Source organism: Lygodium microphyllum, chromosome 19 (genome assembly GCF_053477565.2).
Source record: "Lygodium microphyllum isolate KBCC chromosome 19, Lygodium_microphyllum_v1.1.10, whole genome shotgun sequence".
In the NCBI taxonomy this organism is placed as follows: Eukaryota; Viridiplantae; Streptophyta; class Polypodiopsida; order Schizaeales; family Lygodiaceae; genus Lygodium; species Lygodium microphyllum.
In genome coordinates this window covers 15,521,739-15,547,734 of record NC_141153.1, presented here as the reverse complement: position 1 = coordinate 15,547,734, position 25,996 = coordinate 15,521,739, and the positions used below count along the sequence as shown (strand labels likewise).

At 43.0% G+C, this 25,996-nt stretch overlaps 2 protein-coding genes across 2 annotated transcripts; one reads left to right on the top strand and one right to left on the bottom strand.

Annotated features, from left to right (window-relative positions):
• Positions 1–1,869: 1,869 nt before the first annotated feature.
• On the bottom strand, positions 1,870–2,413 carry LOC148019597 (uncharacterized). The gene is made up of 3 exons (XM_087700842.1): positions 2,351–2,413; positions 2,113–2,259; positions 1,870–2,028 (listed from the first exon to the last, which is right to left on the bottom strand). Exons 1-3 carry the CDS (start codon positions 2,411–2,413, stop codon positions 1,870–1,872), a joined length of 369 nt encoding a protein of 122 aa, XP_087556968.1.
• A 2,777-nt stretch (positions 2,414–5,190) lies between these two features.
• LOC148019596 (uncharacterized) lies at positions 5,191–19,685 on the top strand (the record flags this gene model as incomplete). The annotated part of the gene is made up of 3 exons (XM_087700816.1): positions 5,191–5,761; positions 5,857–5,925; positions 19,654–19,685. Coding segments are annotated over 3 exons (672 nt in total), but the record flags the coding sequence as incomplete, so codon positions are not given.
• Positions 19,686–25,996: the final 6,311 nt, after the last annotated feature.

Genomic DNA, 25,996 nt, shown 5'->3' with positions numbered 1-25,996 from the left:
GCATCTTGTGGATGAAGTGGAGATTGTTGGACTTGTCCATACGCGATGGATGTTCTTCTTGGAGCGCTTCATGAAAACCCTAAAAGGCTTTGTGCGACAACGAGCTCGGCCAGAAGGTAGCATGGCCGAAGGTTAGTTGGTGTCTGAGGCACTAGTGCATATTTCACAATGGCTACTAACGGTGGAACTAGACAATGAAATGCTATGGTCGCTGAAGGACGATGATAGACTAACTGGAAATGTGGTGGTTGGAAACGGGGTAGAAAAAATAATGGATGCCTCAATGGAGGAGAATGTGAATCGCTTTTGTATGTTGCACCATGCCTCTATGGAGACGTGGCTCGCCAAGTACTAGATTGCTAGGCAAGATCAAGAGGAAGCGTGAGCTGAATTCTGACGTAGTACGCGTCATCGATCGATTCGATATCCCGAAGGCATGGAGGAGATGCCATGGTTCATGTCAACACGATGGCTGCATGGAGCTTTGACCGCAGCGTCTTGCAAAGGGACAGAGGTCTCAATGGAGGAGTGGGAATTCTCGAGTGGATATAGTCCAAAGGTGATGAGGGGTTTAGAATTTGTTGTATCTAAATTTTATATGTGACATCTAATTTGAGTGTTTCAATGTACAGTACAAAATATATAGTGTAGCGTGGTCACGCGGACGGCATTTTCGTGTGGAGCGTATTGACAAAATGCGCTCCACAATGGACTGTGGTATCATGGCAAGGTTCGAGCAAGAGAGCCAGCGACGAGCAACAGATCCAAACACTGTTGTGGATGAGATGGAGTATTTTGGGAACTTGCAAAGCATTGTTATGGATTATTGTAGCTTCCATGATACTATTCGATGTGCAGTGGTTCAAAGTGGTACTTGGAGGAGCTGGAGCAACAGTTCGACGAGGTCCATCTGGATTTCTCGAAATAGATTCCGAAAATAAAATGGACGGATTTGCGCGACACCTTTGTGTTGCCGGCCCATTGTGAACAGGTGTATGGACTCATTTTCTTGCTAATTATATTACGACATGGTTTATGCCACAATGGTTTGAACGCTCTTGTACATGTTTGTGAGCAGGTAATCTTCTATCCAAACCCCCGACAACCTCTATGGTGGTATGCTATACCTTCAACTTCCCGAAGTGCAAGAATATATGATCAAAGCGATGTTCCGAGCATAGATGAAGATAATATGCAAATAGAGGGGTCGATATTCACTACAAGGGATCGGGCTCATACCCGCGCTCCTAGCCGCACAAAATGACTTGGGAAAAAAAGTGTCGGGCCCGTGTAATAGCGCGTGTATCATCGCGGCCAGAGACATGCGTGTAAAAGCGCGTGTACAGTGACAGCCAGTCGCGCGAATACACGACCCCATACACGCGTTCTGCACAGTTTTGCTGCAAATTTACACGCGAATCTAACAGACTATCCGCGCAAATATACGCGATTTTGACAGATGACACGCGCTTATACACGCGATCGCAGAGGGAAAAAAAAAATCCAGAGAGTGCTTTTGGGTGCCTGGATGCTGTTCCAGCATCCAGCCACCCAAAGGCACTCTCTGGATTTTTTTTTTGGTGCATTGCACCATAAAAAAAGAGCGATTTAGATTTCAAGACTCACTCTCTATGAATACACGATTCAATATTACTATCTAAAACTTAATACACGACTCAAGACTCACGATTCAATACATTGTCAATACATGATACATTTGTGTACAAGGGAGTCCATATGTCAAAATAGCCCATGGCTTTAATTAGGAACAAATATATACAAAGTCAAATAGGGAGCTAGGTGCAAAAAAGCCCATGGCCTCAGTTACAAAATTTTTTTGTACAACCACATCCTACAGTATTCTGAAAGCTAATCAGAGGATGATGAGGACCCTGTGCTCTCTCCATGATCAGAGGAGCTCGCATCGGTATATTCCGATGAGTGGTGCTCGCCTCCACCAGGAGCAGTGGCACGAACATCAGCAGTGGCGGCTGGATCATCAGGGGCAGGAGCATCAGTAGCTTGTGCCTGTTCAAGAAATATACCGTATGTAAGTATACATATATATGCAATTAAATAAACCGAAATCATTCATTTAGAGTTTTCAAGTACCTGCCGACCGTATGGTCTCGTGGCCGCGTCAAACTGCGCATCCGTAATACGTCCCTCGTTTCTGAAGATGGCCCACGTGTCACGTCTGCTATTGCGGCGAGCATACCCAGTCTCGTGGGCTGTGGGCCCTCTCCCCATAACCCGTCGCTGTAACATAATCAAGATAGTTTGTAAGATCAAAACAATCATAGAATCAATGAATTTGGCAAACAATCAAATAAAGAGGCAAGTTACTTACGAACTCTGCCTCCCACGACTCGACGCCGCCAGATCCGAAATGCGACGATCCAATGGTCTCCATCTGGATCCGTCGTGCCTCCACATGCTGCCTGCTCTTCACGCCTCCCTCTGCGCGCTTCTTTGCCTCCTTCCACTCGCGTTTGTGGGCAGTGGCAGGTTTCTCACAAGGATAGCCACCCGCAGCTACATTCACCCCATCATCGTACGCGAGTTTCTTAAGGTGAGATCTTTTATTACTTAAGATCTCCCTTATTCGCGTCCTTCCCCATACATCCGAGAATGTCGCTCGTGGGGGATTGGGGTACCGACTATGTACACTATCTAGGACCTCCCTAACTAACCGGCTATCCTGATCTTTAAATTTTACAAAACAGTTTCTATACATGTTTGAAACTACCCCCCGCATATACTCCATCACCTCTTTCCCTCTCGCATCCATGACTACCCCGCCCCTATCCGTAACATCGTAGAAAATCTCTCCCTCCACCTCTCTCGCCTCCTCCGACTCCTCACTGTCTCCTCGTACATGCCTCCCTCCATGCCCTCTCTCACCGCGTGCCCTACTACCCCCCCACCAAAGCACCCGCCGCATAATCCTCCACTCCCGCTCTCCCTACTGCAGCGTCGGCTCTCATCTGTACTGCGGGAGTAGCCATGACTAGGGGTGGCTGCACGTGACTGTGTACGTGACTGTGGCTGTGAGGGAGCACGTGATGGTGGCCGTGAGCCCTCACGTGACGGTACAGAGGAGGGTGTGCGTGAGTGTGTCCGTGCAGGGGTGTGTCTCCTCGGTGAGCGTGTATGCGCAGGGGTACGTCTCGCCGGACTCGCAGGCGTAGACGGCAGTGGAGAGGCTTGTGTACTTGGGGGCGCGGTGTGACCTGGGAGTCTAGGAGGAGGATGGGCATACATATACTCTGTCAGCTCCACTGGATTAGGATGGCGCCCAAAATGGTTTATCATCTCCATCATCCAAGTGGCGTATGCCCACGGATCGGAGGAAGAGCCTGGATCCATGAAGAATCTGCAAAGCGTCGAAATTCCGCCTCAATGAACCAAGCAAAACATGCATATAAAAAATAAACATATCTCCTACAATATATCTCCTCAATATATCTCCTACAATATATAACCTACAACATATATCTACCATTCTAGAAAATAAACATATCTCTTACAATACCAAACATCGAATTAGTAGAAGATCATAAGCCAAAAGAAGAAGTTCATTTCGAATTAGTGACGAAATTCATGAAAAACAAAAACTCTTTCCTCTATCTTGACGGACATTGTCCATCAAGGGAGAAATGACTAAACACATACACAAGGGTTCCTTCTTCTCTCTTTCCTCTATCTTGACGGATGTCGTTTGTCAAGAAATAAATAGTTAAGCACATATACAATGTGTGTGAATTCTATCCTCTGTCGCTTTCAAGTACACATAGCACGGGTGGAAAGAAAGAAAGCGACAGATTTGCCAAAACAAACAAACGACAACCAACCTCTTTGAAAAGTCTTTGAAAAGTGAGTTCGTTGATTCTTGCTTCTCTCTCCCTTTCTGTGTTGTCTGCACCCTTTGCTTCTTTTGGGTAGTCCAAGAGGGAGAAGGCTGGTTCGAAGAGGCAGGTTCAGGGGTTTGGAAGAGCTGGAGGCAGAGGTACTGTAGCGACAAAGAAAGAAGAAGAAGAAGTGTTTTGAAAGAGGGCTTTTGAAAGAAAGAAAGCGGCGCGCGCGGTAGGTAAACGCGAAAAGCACGCGTGTAAAAGCGCGTGTAAAAGCGCAGCAGAATACATTGTAGACGCGCCTGTACACGCGACACAGAGACTGTTTATACTTTTTTTAAAAACTGATTGTTCTTGTGTATCCATTGTTTTGTGCATAGGATGTGTATGATTTCACTAAAAACTGATCCTACTTCTGTATTGGTTATTTTGGACATAGCATGTCATCATCCTCTTCAAGCAGTTCTGGTGAGGATGAGACAATGCGTCATCGTGATCGCGACATGTGGCTGGCACAAAGGATCAAGTGTACGTGTAATCGATGTCAAGGGTGCATTGTACGAGCGCGTCGAATTACATTGAATCACATCTCGATGTATGGAGAATGGATTCAAACAGGTTTAGAGGTGAGAAGATGTGAATTGAAAGTATTAAAATAACTCATGGTGTGCAAATTAATGGAGCGCGTTGTAATATATATACTGTGATTGAAGCAGGATGCAGTACCACACCCTAACATGGTGCCATACGCACGGCGAGAGCATGCAAAGCGTCGACGAGATGATGCTGGAGCTTCGGGATCTGTTGTCGGAGATGAGTGGGAAAGGGATGACAATAGCCCTGCACCCCACGAAGTTGTGGAAGAGGAAGTGTTTGATGACATGGTGCGGAATCTTTTTAGGGATGATCGCAAAGGTGTGGACGACAATGATATGGAACAAGAGCATCTCTACAACGCTTCATCGACACCGGTTTTTGAAGGGTGCACATTCTCTATTTTACGTGCTTCACTTGAATTGCTCAATATACAAACAGTTTATGGATGGAGCAATGCAAGTCTTGACGCATTATTGAAGTAAGCATTGTAACTTGCAAATTTCAGTTAGTGGTTTTTGGTTTACAGTATAGGGTTTAGGGTTATGGGCTAATTGATGATATTGGATGCAGGCTATTATCAAACATGCTTCCAAAGGGGAATAGACTACCCACCTCAAGAGACAAAGCGAGGCGCTATGTGACATCTCTTGGAGGATTGGATTATGATCGCATACATGCATGCGTCAATGATTGCATTCTCTTTCATGGGACGCATAAGGAGGCTCGACAGTGTCCCACTTGTGGTGAAGCAAGGTATAGAACAGATGTGAAGAGTTTTGATGTACCTCGTAAAGTCTTGCGACACTTTCCTATAATTCCTCGCATCAAACACATGTTCAAGTGCAAATCCATAGCAGAGCTCATGTCATGGCATTCCTCGCATCGATCGGATGATGGCATGTGGAGAATTCCTGCAGACACTCCTGCTTGGAAGCATATTGAAGATGAGTGGCCCAGCTTTAAAACAGAGCCCAGAAACTTGAGACTTGGCCTAGGTATGGATGGAGTGAATCCGTTTGGTTTCAAGAGCACCGCATACAGCGTGTGGCCAGTTGTGTTGGTGAATTATAACCTTCCACCATCAATGGCGATCAAGAAGGGACATCTTATGTTATCCCTTCTGATTCCAGGGAAACATAAAGTCAAGCATATGGATGTTTATCTTGAACCGTTGATTGATGAGTTGGAGGAACTATGGAGAGGTGTTGCGGTAGTGGACATTAGTAGGCCTCACCCCTCTCGACACTTCGACTTAAAAGCAGTGTTGATGTGGACAATGCATGACTTTCCAGGATACAGCGATTGTTCTGGTAAGAATTCTAACTACCTCCCGACTCTAATACTACTAGCTATATCAATTATAACTATTGACTTTATTATTCTAACTTTTTTTTTATTTTAACAGGTTTGAGGACATCGGGTAAACATGCATGTCCTATATGTGGCCCTTCATTGGTACATGAGTATGCTGATGGTTTGTGTAAGACCATATTCGATAATCATCATCGATTTCTCCCATCAGATCACCCTAAATATGCTCCTAGTAAGAGGAACATTCATCCACAGACACTTCGTGCAAAAGATTGGAAGCGTATTTGGGAGTCTTCAAATGTTCTTCCTCCAGATGGCATGAACAGGTACATCTCCATTGTTTTCAATCTTGTTTTGTGTAGTCTCTAAAGTTGGAATAAAGATGACAGTCTGCAATCCCTTGTGTAGGTACTCCATTTTTTTCCGGCTACCATATTGGACCCATCTCAAGATCAACCATCTTCTTGATCCCATGCACATCTTCAAGAATGTGGGATCTAGTATTTAGGAACATGTTATTGGTAAAAGAGACAATGTTAGCGTACGGGAGGACTTGCACGTCGCAGGACGTATGCGTCAAGCTTGGCCACGAGAGGAGGGTGGGCACGTTCGTCTTCCGCCTGCTCCCTGGATTATATCAAAGAAGGAGGAGAAGCAGGTAAAGCAAGCCATCACCACTTTGCGTACTCCCACTGGATGCATGAGATCGTTGAAGGGAGTGTTTACAACCACTAAGAAAAGAGGGGTTGAGCAACTACATGGGTTGAAGTCCCACGATTGGCACAAGATGCTCCAAGTAAGTGTTTTCCAATTATTGTAGGTTGAAATTAAATTTTGTAATGCCCTAACCCAAATATACATGTGCTCTTATGTGCGCAGTTCATACTACCTACTAGCATCGACCATTGTGCAGACAGGAGTTTGAAAAGATGTATTTATAAGATGGGCGAGCTTGTGAGGTATGTAAATCCCATGTAAGATCACCCTTCATTATACCTTGCAAAATGAATGTGCATGAGGTATAACGTACTGTGCATTTATTTTTCAGATATGTTAGTTCCAAAGCAATTGATCCAGCCACATTGGATGATGCGCGTGTTATGGCAGTGGAGGTGGTTTGTATGGTAGAGGAGACTTTTCCGCGAACCATTCTCACAAGTCAACTACATCTCATTGTGCATTTAGTGGATGAAATTGCTTTATGTGGCACTGTGCATGCCCGTTGGATGTTCTTCCTAGAGCGCTTCATGAAGACCTTAAAAGACTTTGTGAGGCAAAGTGCAAGGCCCGAAGGAAGCATGGCTGAGGGTTGGTTGATACAAGAGTCTCTTGTATATATATCAGAATTTCTTGATCAGGTGGATAGCTCTTTGCCGCGACTATGGAGCAATGAAGAGGACTTGAGGATGACGTCTATTGTGCCTCAAGGAAAAGGACAGAGCAAAGTAATTGAGAGAACATTGATTGATGATCTTAATTTCACTTGCATCCTTAATAGTGATGTGATGAGCAGATGGGTTACAAGATACGAGGATGCAAAGACAAAAAGGCAAGCAGACAGAGCTCTCTTTCGGAGGCAACATGGCTCTCGTAAGGCGTACCCTAAGCATCTAGCAACACTTCCGAATGATATTCATGTTGATTGGTTGCATGAGGAAATGGAGAGAGCAGAGAGAGATGAGGGGCTGCATATCACGGCGGAAGAATGGGAGTATGCACGAGGATGCATGTTAAAGGTACATAGAACAAATGTAAATTTGCATTCTTTGTAAGTGATTGGCTTTTCATATTTATTCACATTAATTGCTTACATAGATATTGCTTATATTTTGGTCCAGTGCACTATGTTCAATGCTATATGGTGTGAAGGCAAGCATTTTCGAACACAAAGAATAGATGAAAAGAGGAATACACAAGATTGCGGTGTCATTAGTAGCTTTGAGGGAGCCAATGGAAAAATTGATGATTATTGTGGCACAATCCAAGACATATACAGACTTGACTTTCGCCGCTTCTTTGTGTATGTTTTGGATGTCAAATGGCAAATGAACGTGGTGGAAAAAGGGCCTAACGCAATGATAAAACGCCATGCAAGTGGCTATGTAACTATTGACTCTACAAAGTTTTGGCAAACAAAGAAAGATAGGCTCGTATTGCCACAACAATGTGAGCAGGTATGCATTTTTTTACAAATGTGTTTCATGTACATATATATCTAAGCTCGCGCACCCCTTGACTTTTGATATGCTAATTAATTAATGAATTATGTGTATTTGAGCAGGTTATCTATCTGCCAATGGTGCATGACAGTAAATGGTGGTATGTCATCCCTATTGCACCACGTTCCAAAGTAATGTATAATACATTCACTGATATGGAGCATATGGAGGATGTGGCAAGCCGCAAAGAAGATGATGTCGAACATGCCAATGTAGATGATCATGATAATGAGGATGAGCGTGCCATTTCTCATGATCATGAGGATGACCCTTCCATTGAGGATGATGGTGATGATGATGAGAATGATCAAGGCATCGGTACCATTATCAATGGGCAAAATAGCGATAGTAGAATAAATTTAATCGTAGCCTTACAAATTGATCAAATGGATATTGATGTTGATCGTTTGGCAAGGATGGATCTTATTGAAGATGAGATCGAACCCTAACCAATCCATCACTGTATTGTTCCAAATTCATGACATTTCTATTGTATACTTTGTCTTTCAATAACCATATGAAGATATATTTTTCAATATATTACGTTGTTGTAAGTGCATGTAGTGGGATTTTGTAATGGTTTGTAAACACTGCAATGCACAATGACATTTTTAAAACTTAATGGTTTTCTGTTTTGAAAAGAAATGGATTTCTGTAGTTAGGCTCTGTGTCGCGTGTAACAGAGCGTGTATTATGACAGACTTAACGCGCAAATACACGCGCCCACACATGCAATTATACACGCGCTGTTACATGCATGTATACACGCGCCCGATATTGCTGTAAGTATAAACGACCATACACGCGCCCGTAACTTTTCGCGTGTAATGGACGCGTGTATGGCGGCATTGTGTTGTAGTGATTGCAAGGGGTGAAGGCCGTCGAAATCTTGGAGCCAACATCGGCTAACAATGATGGAAATATAGGAGTCCAAGAATTCTTTGAGAACGAGGTGGACTCATTCTTTTGTGGTGACATGTCTATTGACCTTCCAGTGTATGCAGAGTTGTGTCAGGAGATTAACATGGGACCATAGGATACTTTATACTTGGAGCATCCACTTACTCAATTCGTTGACCAATCGCTTATAAAGGTACATAAGATATGCATTTTAAGTGAGATTTTTTAAAAAATGATTTATATTACTGTGCTTTGTATGATTTAAATTGATTATTCTAACATCATTTTTTATCTGTGTAGGTGACATTTTCAGGATGAGTCGAGGGATGAGCGATGAGGAGTTACAGGACATCTTTGTACGCATGTCTCCAGACCAGATCGCGAGATTCAGAGAGATGGAAGACTAGGAGTTGTCTCGGTCTTCGTTAGGGCGCTCTGCTAGATCTGCTTCAGCGTGATTCGATGCTTCGGCTTCAAGCAGACAAGCTTGATGCTCATGACTTGGGCCAGAGGGAGGGAGTGCATCGAGATCAGGGGGATGCTGCAGAGATACAGAGGCAGTGAGCCTGCGGTCGACATGGGATACAGGTGCCACTCCTCGCTCTCGTGGCCCTTCCAGGGAGCGTGCCTTAGGCTCATGTGGATGATGTGGAGGCACGGACGCGGTGTCTTCGTCTTGTCGTTCAGCTGGAGCTGCGTCACCTCACAGATTTGTCACACCTATGGGGACGTCTACTCCAGTTACTCCGGCTTTTGCTCAGCCGTTAGCAGGTGGTACCCCTGTGGGTGCCACTCTAAGAGATATTACCTCTGTCGGTACACCGGATGTGCAGGGGTCTCCTAGATATGCCCAAGAGCGTGGATGCAGATGGGAGAGGACCCATCTTAGGTAGACTCCAGGGGATTATGGATATCTAGTCGATAGTAGGTCAGGAGCCATCATCATGAATGATGAGGGGAGGAGGGTGATGGCTCGCATGAGAGAGTTGTGCCAATAAGTTTTTCGACACAACGTCTTGAATCATTGGAAGAACATACCGGAGGGGAGCAAGGACAACATAGTAGCATCCTTGCACGAGGAGTTTCCGGTGCCAGCCTCAATAGATAGATTCTCTACGGGCTGGATGATGGATTGCATGCGTGCATACATGTCACATAGATGATCCGACGCACGCAAGACAATCAAGAGTGGGGCTGCAAAGCTCAAGTGGTTAGATGCAGATGACTGGCGCCGACTGAGGAAGAAGGCTACAGATTCTCTAGGACGTCGGAGTCAGCAATGCGAGGCGGCAAGGGCACGACTCGAGGCTGGAGTGGTCCATCATCTTGGGAGTGGTGGCCACAGGACATATTTGGAGGACTTTGTAAGTTTTTCTTTTGTTTTGCTTGTTTATTTCTTTGAAATATTCTTTGTACTGACAATCATGTTTCTAACAATTAGCATTTTGTTTTCTTTGCAGCACTCCATTACAAATCGCTATCCGACTAGCCTTGAGACTCGATATGTAGAGAGGCACGGTCTCACTGCATTGATCGACCGATTGTATAGACATGGCGGCCCTGTAAGTAAGTCACTCATCTTTCTTGTCGGTAGTTACCATGAGATATTTGAATGCATTATTGTATGCTGGACTGATGTGTTGTTTCTTTTTCTGCAAAGTTTGTTCGATGCTCTGCGGCGACGGGACGAGCTTTCGGGGGACGAGGATTTGTAGCTCGCCCTTGGATCCCTGGAGCTCACACACCTTTATTTTTGAGTCACCTGATCTATGTAGACATTTTCTATGTATTAGTGATATCTTGTCATGATTGTACCAATCGCTTATTATGCGATCATGTATTTATTTCATGTATCAATTTTATGATTTTAGTATACATTGTTTTTGTTTGCAAGCGCATTGTACACAGTAGTGCAGAAACTATTTGTTGCCCTGCCACAAATTTTTTTTTTCTTGTTACTGTCTCTATTAGCGTCGCAAATTTTACTGCTCGCGTCATTATTGGCGTCGTTATATACGTCACAAACCGTCGCTATCAGCATCGATATTGGCTCAGTATTAGCGTTGCGATGTTGATACCGACGTCAATACCGACGCTGATAGCGACGGTAATACCGACTATTCTATGGGGTCGCCAATAACGATGCTTTTTGCAACGACAAGGGCAAATTTTGTTATTTGCATTTTCGTCGCTTTAAACGTCGGTATAAGGCCTATATCTTGTAGTGCATGAATCAAGTCAATCTGCTCTGCAATAACCATTTCTATGATGAAATGATAGTGAACCTCAATATGTTTGAACCTAGCATGGTAGACAAAATTGCTAGCCAATATAACACTGCTGAGGTTATCACAATGCAATCTCACTTTGCTTTCTAGCTGTATTCCCAAGTCTTTCAGCAATTTCATTAACCAAACTGCTTCGCAAGCCACTAAGGCAGCTCCTCTATACTCAGTTTCTGTACTAGACAATGCAATAATAGGCTGTTTCTTACTTTGCCAACTGATCATATTGCTACCCAATCCAAATGCATAACCACTAGTTGACCTCCTGTCATAGGCACAACCAGCCCAATCATCACCAATAAACCCTGTCAAGTCAAGAGATTTTCCATATGCATAAAACAACCCATAATCTGTAGCACCCTTTACATATCTCATGATCCTCCTAACTGCATCTAAATGTGGTTTGCAAGGCTTCTACATGAGCTGACTAATTAGCCCCACAGCATAACATAAGTCAGGACAGGTAAAAGTCAAGTATATCAAGCTGCCCACTATCTGTCGATACATGGTCACATTCTCTATGTCATTTCCAACATCAATTTTCATCTTGACATTTTGATCAAGAGGTGTCTCCATAGGCTTGCATTCCACCATACCATACTTCTGTAACATGTCATGAGCATACTACTTCTATAGCAGCCATATACCTTGAGGCGTAGAGACTACCTCAATCCCAAGAAAATACTTTAGTTTACCAAGGTCTTTGACTTTGAATTCAACCTAACAACATGATTTAATTTTAGCAATGCCCTCTTCATCATCTCCAATGATGATAAGATCATCTACATAAACAACTAGAAACACATATCCATGATTTGTCTTCTTCATGAACAGAATGCGATTTGCATCACCCAATCTAAATCCATGTTGCTGTAAATAATTGTTGATCTGAGCATTTCATGCTCTAGGTGCCTGTTTCAGTCCATATAACACATTTTTCAGCTTACATACATGTGTAGGAAAGTCCGAGTGAACATAGCCTTCAGGCTGCTCCATATATACTTCCTCAACCAAATCACTATTCAAGAAAGCATTCTTGACGTCCTTTTGCCATAATTTCCAGCCTTTGCATGTTGCCAAAGTAATGACACTTTTGATTGTTGCCATTTTAGCCACCAGACTTAAAGTTTCCTTATAGTCAAGGCCATACTATTGCACATATCCTTTTGCAACCAACCTGGCCTTATAGCGTTCTAACGAACCATCTGACTTGCACTTAACCTTGTACACCCATTTGCAGCAAATGGGGACTTTGCCTTCAGGCAACTCAACCAATTTCCATGTCTCATTTTCAGCTAGGGCTGCATACTCCTCATCCATTGCAGCACACCAATTATCATCTATAACTTCATCATCAAACTTTGTAGGTTCTTTGTAACCTATCACACTAACCATATATGCATAATGGCAGGCTGAATAACCAGTGTATGTAAACCTATCAACTGGTTTTCTGACTCTCTCAGATCGCCATAACTGTGGCTCACTCTGAGCTTGCCTCTCATGAGGCGGTACATAACGACTCTGCCTTGCTCCAGGCATCATAACAGACAGAATGCCCAACTCACTATCCAAATTGTCATTGTTAGATGACTCATAACCTGCTGTAAGTGGACTTATCACATCCTCAAGCATCTTTTCTTTTCCCTTATCCAATCTCCCCCTCATTGACATATCCGTGTCAGTGGATGTAGGAGTATGACTCCACAAGCGTCCTGACCAAGGACTTACTATAGGTGACCCATCACCTATAGGACCACTCATAGATGTACACATTGTAGGTGTATTTTCAGCATTACTAGTGCTAGCTGATCCATTAGTAGCCACTGCAACAAGATTACCATACCACGATGCCAGCTCATTAAAAAAAACATCTCTACTAATCAATGTCTCATGTGTAGATGGTACATAACACTTGTAACCTTTCCGGTCTTGTGCATAACCAATGAACACACTCTTGACAGCTTTAGGATCCAATTTCTTCCTCTTTTCATCAAGAACATGCACATATGCAATGCTGCCAAATACCTTTAAGTGTGAAATGTTAGGCTTATGACCATACAACCTCTCATATGGAGTTACATCATTAATCCGTGCTGTAGGGGTTCTATTCAGCACATAGATAGTAGTCACTACTGCTTCAGCTCAATAACCATTTGGCAAACTCTTCTCATTCAGCATAGCTCTTGCCGATTCCATCAGTACCCTATTTTTCCTTTCTGCTACACCATTTTACTGCAATGTAGAGCTGCAAGTTAACTGTCTTCTGATCCCATGTTTAGCAAGGTACCTGTCAAAGTAATTAGAGACATATTCTCCACCTCCATCTGATCTAAGATCTCAACTCATTTTCAGCATGCTTTTTGAAGTCCTTGAATTCATCAAACACATCATCCTTATGTTTCAGTAATGTTGGATAGCAACTTGAATCCGGGTTGCTTTCTTGGCTTCGGATCCTTTGTCTTTTGGGCCTTCTAATCTTCTTGTACTTTTGGCTTTTGTACGGTGGCCATACTCTAATTCGATTGTCCTGAAGAAAAATCCTAAAGAACCAGATCACTCCTCCTAGTAACCCTCTTATGACAGATGCGGGATCTAGGACATGGCAATGAGTTATGGTGGATGGAAGGAGAAGTGTGGACTCATGATGGAGAAGACAAAGACATTGTTTGTTACACAAGTGAATTAGGTTCCAAGATTGAGACTTGGACTCATAAACACAATCTTGTGTATGTGGACAATGACACTGACACTTCACTGAAAAGAAGAGAGTACTATCATTGCATTAAGAAAAGGAAGCAAGTACAATGCTTTATAGGAAAGTAGGAAACTGCAGTAGGCACCACTGTGCACATGGGATAGGTTAACCTGCATGTCCTTGGCCCTAAAGCTCCATACAAAGAGGCTGTCAATGAGTGTGATTGCTGAATCTCAACACCCCTCCTCAATCACAACTAGAAAGGCACAAAGCGTGTAGAGGCTGTAATGAGAACCACCTGCAAAGTGTGGGCACACCACAAACAAGGTAGACACCAGAGGCTGTCATAGAAAAGGCTAAGTGTGGGCACCAAAACATGATGGACATCCAGAGGCTGTAACAGGGGCCTCACAAAGTGTACAGGGACTGTAATGCCAAGTTACATAAGGAGTTTACAAAGCTTATGGCAGGAAGCATTAGGGCAAGGAAATACAAGGCTTTTAAAACAATCTATCAGAGTAATGAGAGTAGAAGGACTGATGAGTCTTGTCCTTTCAATCCTGGTGGTCTTCATCTTCATCTTTTGGTCCATGGTCTTCTTCTTCTTTCACAACTGCAAGATAGGCCTTTTGGGACCTCTTTCTAGCATGACAGAATTTCTTAGTGTGTCCGGTCCTTTTGCAGAAGTCACAGAAGAGCGGTTCCTTTTTACCTTTGTATATGTTGTTTACATATAACATTTGTTCATCCTTTGAAGTGCTAGGCTCTTCTTTGCTTTTAAGCTTCTTTTCTTCCTCTAGCAGAGAGGCTTTAATATCAACATGTTGAGGATCAGGCATATTGGTTAGAGTGGTTGATACATTATCATAGGCAGGAGGCAGACTTTTTAACAAGACACCAATGCAAACATCTTCATCCATTTTTAGCTTTATCCCTGCAAGTTGAGTAAGCTGGATTTCCATGTAGTTCAGGTGGGATGCCAGTGATGTATGAGGCTTCATATCAAGTCAAAAAAATTCAATTAATAGACCATACTTAGATGACTTTTACTGTGCACCAAATAAAGTATCCAATTTATCCCAAGTGTCATGGGACGTGTCACAGGCATCCACATGATGGATGTAGCTGTCGTCCAATTCCAGTTTAATGATGGCTTGTGCCTTGTCATTATTCTTGTGCCAAGTAATTGCAAGGTCCGCATCTCGAGGTTTCTTCTCTTTGCCATTTGTGATGGCCCAAAGACCCTTCTTCATCAGGATGAGCTTGATGCGGGTTTGCCAAGTGTGAAACCCAACTCCTTTGAATCGAGCATTTGGCGAGTCTTTTCCCATGTTGAGGTTGCAATATCAGCAGCAAATCAACTCCAGAATTCTGAGATTTTATTAGTGGAAGAGTAGATTACAATGTGTCAAGAGACACAGGTAATGACAGTGTGAAAACACACTATGTCTCTACTGATGTTGAGCTTGACTCTTCTTGTTCGGGGTGGTTCGGTCATTCTTCAATCTTCTCAGGTCCTTCCCCTCATTGATTTGGTGCTGGGATAGTGGATCAGAGAGGGCTTTAACTTGATTTAGTGGCAGGAGTGAGAAAATGAAAGAAAAAACGAGCTTGGAAGATTTTGGCTATGGTGGAATTAGGGTTTCTGAGACAGGGGCCTGGTTTTTTGGCTGCTGTGACCTCAATACTTGATCATTTTCAAAACTTTTTACAAGTCTAGGAAGCTTATGTCAAGGGCTATCAAAGCCCCATGGAGATCGTCCAGATTGCGGGTAGTACGACGCACGCAGAGCACTCGATCAGAATCGGCGCAGTTCAGGACAGGCGCAGTCGATTTCTGTAATGCCGGGGCCAGAGAGCAACAATGTCATCAGTTATTGTGATAGGGAGTTGCGCCTAGTGTTGGAGAACATCTTCCAAGAAGAGGTCATAGGCTGATTTGACCTGTAGAGGGAGATCTTAGCCCTCTATCAGAGGTATGTCCAGGTTGGATATGGTGGGCATAGGACAGAAACACAGAATAATGACAATGCTGGAGCTATAGGAGCCCAATGTTGGATTGTTATGCAACAGAGGGAAGCTCAGGGAGCTTAGGAACAATCCTCCAGAAGAGAGCTTGGGGAGATATTGCCTGATTGAAGAGATCTAAGAGCTCAAAAGTAGGTGGGTGCAGGTTTGGCTATGGCTGCCAAACATGGCAGTGAGAAAAAAGAGTAGAAGATGAAGTCTTGAGCTGGACTGAGCTCAAGCTGAGCTAGATGAAAGTGAAATGGAGCTGAAGGAGTAGTGCCATGCCCGTTTGTGCTCTGATACCATGTGACAGATGCAGGATCTAGGACATGGCAGTGAGTTATGGTGGATGGAAGGAGAAGTGTGGACTCATGATGGAGAAGACAAAGACACTGTTTGTTACACAAGTGAATTAGGTTCCAAGATTGAGACTTGGACTCATAAACACAATCTTGTGTATGCGGACAATGACACTGACACTTCATTGAAAAGAAGAGAGTACTATCATTGCATTAAGAAAAGGAAGCAAGTACAATGCTTTATAGGAAAGTAGGAAACTGCAATAGGCACCACTGTGCATATGGGATAGGTTAGCCTGCATGTCCTTGGCCCTGAAGCTCCATACAAAGAGGCTTTCAATGAGTGTGATTGTTGAATCTCAACACCTCTTCGATCCTTCAAGTTGATCATTATCTCTTTTTCACTTTTCTTCAACAAGTACTTAAAATCTTTGAGATTTTGTGATGTAAGCATAGATAGAAAAGACATCTATGCGATCATTCCATCTAGTCCCTTTTTTGATTGCATCTTCTATGGTTGAAAGTTCAGATGATGAAGCTTTACCTTTATTTTTTGCATGCGGTGCATAGGACCATAAAGGAGATTTGTCCTTCGGCAATTGCTCCAATTGAAGACCATAGTCAGCAGCTTCTCTTGCCACCTCTCGCTTCACATAAGAAGAGCGCATAAGAGACTCCTCCAATAATTTCTCCATATCTCCTTTACCAAAATTTGGTTTAATCGGTTACTCTGTATCTCCGAAACATATCATCCTATCCTTCCAGACCACCAACTTTAGCCTTTTCGCCTCTTCAAAGTCTTGATAGTCCTTCCGCTCATGGTGTGGACTATCGCACCACATGCAATGGCGAACACGATCATTTTTGGAAGAATTCATAGGAATAGAAGAGGTTGGGGCAGAAAGTGGGGTTAGGTTAAGTGGCTATTGTTCTCTTCTGGTCATCTTAATTTGAAGATCTTTCAAGTTCTTTGAAATTTCCTCCACCATGTCTTTGACAGTCGGTTTGGCAAACGGTCTGACAACCGCAGCAGGAATAGGCATAGGCATAGGCATAGAAGTAGGCGTAGACACATGATGAGAAATAGGAGAAGAAGTGAAAGAAGCAACATGAGAAGTAGGAGAAGTCAAGGTAGGAGAGGACATCACTAAAGGTGTTTGCATGTCGTTCTGCAAGCAAGCCTCCCATCTCTGCCTCTTTGTCAATGTGGAAACCGCATCAACAGCATCTTGCCAATCTATCATTAATCCCATAGGTTGCGTACGATCTTCAAGAAGCTCTTCCAACTGGTCGTGAAGTGCAGGATCAGCCACATGCAAGAATAACTCCACTTTATCGGAGTTTAGGGCTCTTTACTCAAGTGCATCCAACTGGTTGTATCGCTCTTCAAACTCTCACAACAACTTAGAAGCAACAAGACGTTTGTTGGGTTGATAAACCCACTCTCTAAATGTCTTCTGCATAGCAATACCATAATCTTCCAAAAAATATTCGTCTTTGAGTGCTTTCTTTAAAAATTCCAGTTTGAGACTTGTACAAACGAATCAATCAGTCTAACCCGCAAAGCAGACGTGACAAGCCGTAGGAAATGGTTGCTCTAGTTGGTAGGAACTCTGAAGAAGCGCATCTGGCTTTCAAAGGCTTTAAGATAGGCTGAAACATTTCAACCATCAAATAATTTGCACTCACTAACCACAACCTTGATCGCCTTGGTCGCACCATACATATGCTCTTATTCTTGATGCAACATTCGTTGTTGATCCAATTGATGGTGATGTAACTGTTGCTGTTGTTGCACAAAAAACTACATCTACTCATTCTATATCATAATGGCTAAAGAAAGAGTTTGTAATAAAGTCTTCATATCATCGCTTGAAAAGGAAGAAGCAGTTGATGAAGTGGGTGGAGTATTCAAAGAGTCTCCCATCTCGATGATCCGAAGCGATGCTTTCATGTCGGGTTCACCAGATGTCGCACGAGGTTCATGAAAGTCACTCATCACAAGGACACTCTTTGAGATGGGAATAATTGGATTTCAATGTTAACAACATAACATGAGAACTAAATCACAGAATTGATGAATTGATAAACTCAAAGGATTTCTTTTTCACAAAATATTTAAAGTTTGGATTCACAAGACAGAGTAAAAGCTATGAATAAGCAGCATCTACAACTTTTAGCTCGTGATCCAGGTTTGTATTGATTTGGACAAAGCTGTATTGTTCTTCACCATGACAAGGTCACCTTCAGAGATTTTATTTGTCTTGCAAGTCCAATAAATCCCATTGGAAGAAAGGGGATCTGAAATGTGAGTTGTAGATGATCTCATTGGCAGCAAGAAGCATATATTAGGAGTAAACGGATCTTGGTTCACTGAAATATGTCGGTCACTTCAATTGTCGGTTGTAAGCATTTCCTTGGATGGGTCATCATGGGAAGCCATGTCACAGCAATTGGTGACTTAGTTATCTACTCTTCCGTCTTCTACATCTGCACATGGAAAGATCACATGCCTTGGGTCCGCAATGATCAGGTCACGAGAGCTCCATGTTCATGGCCAATCAGGCCCCATGAGCATGTCACTAGTAGCTCTAACCACAAGGTTTATCATGGCAACAGCCTTAACTCTGAAAATACGATGAAGCCTCGTCTTTTGATATTGCTCTCCCTCTCTCTGGCGGATTGGGAGGTGAAGATTAGGACGAATATCCTCGCACAAAGGGGAGCTGAAACAAGCAGGATACCGTGGTGGGAGAGGTGGCACAAACACAGGTGTTGTGCCACAGGACCGCATGCTGTGATGGAGAGGATGACCACACACGTCTAGGGCCACATGAGTGATGGCCACACTACTCTAGTTACGTAAGATATGATGGTGACAGAGCATAGGGGCAGTCGATTCTTCTCCTATGGCTTTGTCTTCTGCGTTCGTATCAATCGGTGCCACCTTCGTCACTTTCTGCTGCTTCCTTTTTGTCCCCTGTCGCTCATGTTTGTTGATGGTCCTCTTTGTCACCTTTTATCGTCGCTCTAGGCATTGTCAAAGAAGGTGATCAATCACCGAAACGTCCTCCCAACATCAATCGTCCTTCTGGTCCGTCGTCTTCTACTGCACCACCTTCTGTTCCTTCCTTACTTCATCTTACTTCGTCTTCATCTTCTTCGTTCGTTGCAATCTATCTGAAGCAGAGCTTGCACTCCTCTTCGTCATTATTACTACAGGTCGGCTCCTTCAGCATGTTTGTCGATGTTTCAGTCGTCGGCTTTCGACGACACCATCCTTCTCTTTTGTTGCATTCTTCATTGTCGGTTTCTCCTCATCGTCCCCCTTCCTCCTGTCGTCACAGCTTCCTTATATAATCATTATGCTGCGCCACCCAAAAAGCTCATAGCTCAAATTAATGCATGGCTTCCTCTAATCTGAACACTAGCTTTCTTAAGCATTTATGTTATCGATTATGTGAGTCCTCTTGCTGCGAATAGATGGCACCATGTTCACTGATAAAGCTGGTTGAAGGAACATTTTAGTAACTTTTTTAGTAGCTTCTCTCTTTTCTAGGCCATTCCTCGCTCTCAATGGACTGCAAAGAGCACATTGTATTGATGGATATGTGTGATGCCATATTTTTCCTCCATCTCCTCAAAAAGCTCTTCAGCTCTCTCTACTTATTAGAACACTTCCCTATAGCTTCAATTATTGCCATGAATTCTACCATTGAAACCTATAAAGGTTTCCATTTACCACTTTCCAGAGCCTTTCAACCTCAGCTTTGTGGCCAAGCTTGCCATAAAGCTTCAAAGTTATTTTCCTTGCCACCCGTTTTCTCCTAAACACACTTGACTTTATATTTTTGGATGCTTCTGGTAATTTATCAACTGAACCAGCCAGAAGATAACCTTTGGCTAGTATTGCATAACTTGCAGCACCAGGCTCCACTTTAGATCCTTTGGCATCCTCAATGGCAATGGTAGTTGTCATCTTGGCTTTGGCTATCACTTTGATAGCTACGGCATATCCTTTCATTTAACCCTTCTTAACTCTTGCAAAAAAATATGGCCAAAGTGTCAATAGCCAACCTCATCCCAAGCTTATATTTTCTATTGAAACTTCTTCTTTAGGGGCTTATCTACTTCAACACCTAAGGTTACAACACAAGTCCCCTTCTCCACAAAGAATACAAATGCCAGATGTTGCAATACCCCACTTAGATGCCCATGAGTGGGTATCTTTTAACTTTTGTAAGCTACAAAATGTTAACATATTATCTACATTGGCAACTTCCGACCTATCAAGAACATGATTTGGAAAAGAACTTTGTGCCCAATAACTCATACAGTTTGCAAATTAGATTTCGTGCTATGCAATCAATCGAGTGATGTTTACAAAAAATGCATTGAAGAAATTGTGCCTAGCTTGACTATAAGTGCATCATGCAAATGCAAACACAAAAGATACACACAATAGAAATTAAACTCCTAATGATGTTGATAAATGTGTTCAAATTCTTGGTGGAAAACTCTGCCCTCAGATTTGTAGTGGTGGATACGCAGCGTCACAACAACGGAGGACACCCACATGCACTTATAGGGAAGTGCGAAATCCTTGTAACTATTGAAACTGAAAGCCTGCCTATCCTACTCCATGTTCCTCCAAATAGTGCTAATTGTGGAAAGGAAACCCTCCTAGGAAGACCCTTCAAAAGGGTGACGAAGTGTGAGACTGATTATGTAGCACAGAGGATACACTTGATACTATCGAGTGTGAGGATAATCACAACCTTTAGTAAGGGTGACCTCATCAAAGCTCAAGGGAAAGACAAGGAACATTCTAACATACTAGGAAATCCTAGTACATATGAGAGCAAGGACTTGTTGAAAGAGTTGATACAAGCGCATGTTGAGCAATGAAAAACTAGTGAGAGAGGCCATGCTTGAAAAAAGAAGGTCAGGAGACAATGCCAAGGATAGGATTTGGACTTACAAATATCGTAGAAGACCACAACAGAATCCCAAGCCTTATGGACAAAGGTATAGATGGAGAGCAAGCACAATGCCACGATGGATATCCAAAGTGTTCCTACATGCTCAAGGATATTACATAGGTAACCGATGGATTTGGATACCAAAACCCCATGCTAAACCACCTCTGTCAATCGAAGGCCAGACCGTATCAAAAGTGAAGAAGTGCATGATAAAATCTAAACAAAAATCTAAGTCTCAAGTCAACAACATTGGAGTGACTGAGTCCCTCAGGATTGAAATCAAAAAACCAAATAGGATTATTCAAAAAATATATCCTCAACCTAGTGTACTTAATGGGTAGATATCAAATGTAACCATTGAGTGGGCACAAAGACAGTGCCCAAGGAGCCTTGACTACCCAAGAGGATAATGAGCACCACAGGCACAACATTGCTTAGGATAAGGCTGATTGCTCAACAAAGCAAATGGCAGAATTGTCTTACAGCCACGAGCAAATCTTCTCACCATTTTTCAACCAGAAACAATTGAAAATGCAATCATATGAGGGGCTAAACGAAGGGGAATTGGCTGAAGAGCTAGAATCTCCAAAAAGAGAGGCAGTTGTACCCTCACAACCTAACAAGGCTTTCCCTGTAGGCTGCGGCTATGTCCCATGAGGACACACTAGAAAAAGAGAATGTTGAGGCCCAAACAAGTGCATCAATGGTTGAACTAGTTCAGGGACTTGAGTCTTTAAAGGATACACCTTGATTGCCCAAGAAAAAGAGGACAAAACAAGGAAAACAAGGATAGTTACAAGTGGATATAGACGCCAAGAAGATTGAGACTAAGAGTGCTGAAGAGCTGAGGAATAAAGCATTGAGTCCACCCACGAATGAACCCATTGCCATCTCTCCCAACAGTGGTAAAACCTCAGACACATCTGTGTGTTCTGATAAGTCAATGCAACCACTACCATCAATGGTTGCTTGCAACACTCAATCCACCAACAATAGAACTTATATTGGCCAATCAAGAGTGGATACAACATTGTCACAAATAGGTTGACGAAACTATACCAGTCACATCCAAGGAGAACCATGACACAAAAGCAGCAAAGCCTCAGGAGAAACATGAAAACCCCAAGGACATGAGCAATCCTAGCAGTGACTAATCTTGCTCATCTAGGCCTAAGCTCCCAACTATGCTAAAGCCTAGGGAAACTCCCAGAACCTTGCATGAGATAGCAATTGAGTAAGCCCCCATTGAACATAGAAGTGTCACAGAGTGCTTGATTGAGTTGGATGTTAAATTCAAATTATTTGCATGAGCCTATGTCTTTACGGACATGGGCACATTCCCTAGGGAGCAGCCTGAGGAATATTTGTCATATTCACTATCTTGGAAAGAGCAAGAATATCTTAACAGGAACTATGACAACCTCCTACATGAATGCATACACCTCATCTCTGACGAGGAAGGCGACGAACTATGCTTAACTGTGACATTCAACAAAGCACTTTGCCAACCAAATCTCTTAGAGATAGAGCAGCTAAAGCGACGATCAGAGGGTTAAAAGACAATTTGAAAAAATTTGATTTGAAAACTGTACTACAATGGCCGAGAACTTGGAGCCCAGATTGTAATAGTCTTAGAGGAGCGATTGGGTCTCAAAGAGACTGACCTATGTGGTGCCAACTTCCTTTCGAGTACCGACTACCATTCAAAGTATGGACTTAGCTAGAACTAGCCAAGAGAACTCTCTGATTGATAAAATTCTCACTGAGGAGGAGCTGCATGTTGCCAGTAGACTCAAACAAGGCACCATGCTACTCGATGTTGCAAAATATCTGTTGTTATTGAGTAGGCTTCCACGATTACTAGATATCTATGCCACACTCTAGTACAATCGTGAGTTCTACAATTGGTTTTTATCCTGACAATCTCAAAGGAGTAATTGGGTCTCAAAGAGACTGACCTATGTGGCGAGTACTGACTACCGTTCAAAGTATGTACTTAGTTGGAACTAGCCAAGAGAACTCTTTGATTGATAAAATTCTCACTGAGGAGGAGTTGCATGTTGCCAATAGACTCAAAAAAGGCACCATGCTACTTGATGTTGCAAAATATTTGTTGTTATTGAGTAGGTTTCCACAATTACTAGATACATATGCCACACTCCAGTACAATCCTGAGTTCTATAATTAGTTTTTATCCTCACAAAGTGACATGGATTCATAAATGTATACATAAATAAACAAGGTGTTTTATGACTATGTATAGATAATACCAAAAGAAGCAAAGCTAGCACACACACAAGCAATGATAATCAAGTGCAAGTGATATGCATCGAAGTCAATCCTATGGGATTCAAATAAGTGATGTCTCTTTGAGATGCACCTATTCATTATGGTTGAAGCATATGACTTGCATGTATTCTCAAGAGTTGCTAAGTAAATGCAGGATGACACAGGTCTTTGTACAAAAGCGTTCAATGTCCAAGTCACCACAATATCACCAACCCCACAAAGAACCATTATGGAGAAAGTGACAGAAATATCAAGAACAAAGAGCAATGACGAAAGCCCCACTGGAAGAGAAAATCAACCCTGTAGAAAGCACATAGTGCATTTGAGTATGGCCTAAAGCATAGTCATTGGCTACTCTTTCTTTCTTGGCCAAACTCTATATCCGGGTAGGAGCCATGCTCTCAACAATGACAAACATTTCTTCATCAACCAGGATTCAATTTGCTAGTTGCTCTGTCCCTTGTCCATGCATAACTCACTCTAGTTGCTACCTCAATTGTTATGATGTCTCACATGTTACAAAGAGGAACCTAAAATGGCAGGGCAAGATAAAAGTGGCAAGCTCCCATTCATGGCGAAATAGCAAGCAAAGTACCGCTTGATGGTAGAAACAAGGGGTTTCAGCTAGTTCATGTTCAAGCTTACCCTAAACCTAGAAGACGCCATCATGGAGGAGCTAGATGTAAAACAATTCTTGGACCAGTGCAATCTACAAAAGTATGTAGAGAAGGTTGAGTAGTAGGCTATCGATTATGGAAAAAAGTGTGCAGAATTTTCGAGGAGCTTCGATGTCGAAAGAAACTGTGGCATGGTGATGGTAAGAAGAGGAGAAGAAGCTCACCAAGTAGAGGTGGAGTTGAGCCCTAGAATGGTGGAGAAGGCCTTGGGTTTAGCCAGCAACAGAACTGAGAAACACGCAATGAGGGATGTGTATAGCATGCTGGGGGCGAGCCATCACCAATCCGAGAACAAGAGGGAGACAAAGTCCACAAGAAACAACATGACAACATGGAGAGAGTTACTAATAAAAAGGAGAATGACCAACCATCTCAATAGCAAGAGAGCAAGATCTTGGGGGTATAGGCGCCTCTGCCTAGCTACCCATGTATTACTACACTGATAGTACCTGCCACTACACACTGCAAGTGGCGGGCACCCATCACTGTCACTTTATTCTTTATTCTTTTAGTGACAGTGTGAATAAAGAAAGGCCTGATCACACATTGTGTCTGTTGGAGTTCCCACTTGGTCTCTCTCTCTCTCTCTCTCTCTCTCTCTCTCTCTCTCTCTCTCTCTCTCTCTCTCTCGCTCTCCTGTGCAAGCTTTGATCCTTCCCACATTTCAACTGGTATTAGATCATGGTTGTTCGACCATTTTGACTTGGTTCGTGACTCCTTCAACTTCCTTTTGATTACCTACACTCATTGGGTCTCCTTTCCGATAGCCATAGTCGACTCTCCTGAGCTCCCGTCACTCCCCGGCTTCCCGAGCACCTATTGGGCCCGTTTGGGCACCCTTAGGGAATTCCTTCAGAGGTATTGGAGCTCTATTTTGTTATTTTACTTTAGTCCATAGGTTTTGGGAAGCAGGGTAGCCATGTCCTCTTGCTGCTTGTGATGCCTACTCTCTATTGGTGACTTTGCCCTTCAAGAGGGAGGTCATGGGGTCCTTGACTACTCCCCCAACCTTGCCTCGACCTTGCCCAACCCTTCCACAGGCCCCAGATTAGTTTGGGATAGCTTGAAGACCTGCAAAAAATTCGTTTTTTACTTCAGTCCTCCCTTGGCACCCATTGGCAGCTTGAAAACACTTCATTTTCACTTGGGAACACCCCCTTGATGTTGTTTTCCACAATCCACAGGCAGCCACAAATAGTGTTACATCAGCACTTTATGTTTATGCTTGGTTGGCATTGACATTGGTTGCCCCGTTAGTCCAAATGCTCCCTAAATGTTAGGGGAATGCCTATGATATGAGATGCTTTTGGGGTTGAATTTGTTCAGTCATTGACTATTTTACACAGTTCACAAGCGACGCAAAATAGGGCTTCCCTCAGTCATTACACTTTATGCTCATGCTACATAGTCATTTGATGCCCGATTATGCCCGATTAGTGCCTACACATATGGGAAAGTATGCCTATGGTTTGTTCATGGTTTTGAGCTTGGATACTATTTGCTTATTGTTGGACATTTATTTGCTACTGGAGTATTCATGGTTGAAGCTTATTTGCTTGTGTTTGGATATGCATGTTGGCTTCGGGCTAAGTCTTGGATGTATACATTGATGTAGTGACTCTCAGGGATCGACATAGAGCTTGGATTTTCTCTCGAATCATTGGTTGAGCTTGAGCTTGCTTCACATAGCATTGGAATCTTCATCTCTGATGTACTTATGACATGTACTTTTCTTATGTCTAACCGGTCTTGACATGCTTGGCCTATGCCACTACTACATGCCCGTTACATTATTTGGAGTTGGATGCTACTGAGCCTTACTTTGACTTGGCATTTGATTATCCGGAGCTTACTTTGGCTATTTCTTGGCTTGCCAGA

What these genes read in the sequence shown, in the direction of transcription:
- LOC148019597 (XM_087700842.1), bottom strand. Translation starts at nt 2,413, where the DNA reads ATGGAGACCATTGGATCGTCGCATTTCGGATCTGGCGGCGTCGAGTCG. An exon ending in AGTCGTGGGAGGCAGAGTTC is followed by an intron (nt 2,260 to 2,350) that starts GTAAGTAACTTG and finishes ATTATGTTACAG; the next exon opens with CGACGGGTTATGGGGAGAGG. An exon ending in CGAGACCATACGGTCGGCAG is followed by an intron (nt 2,029 to 2,112) that starts GTACTTGAAAAC and finishes TTTCTTGAACAG; the next exon opens with GCACAAGCTACTGATGCTCC.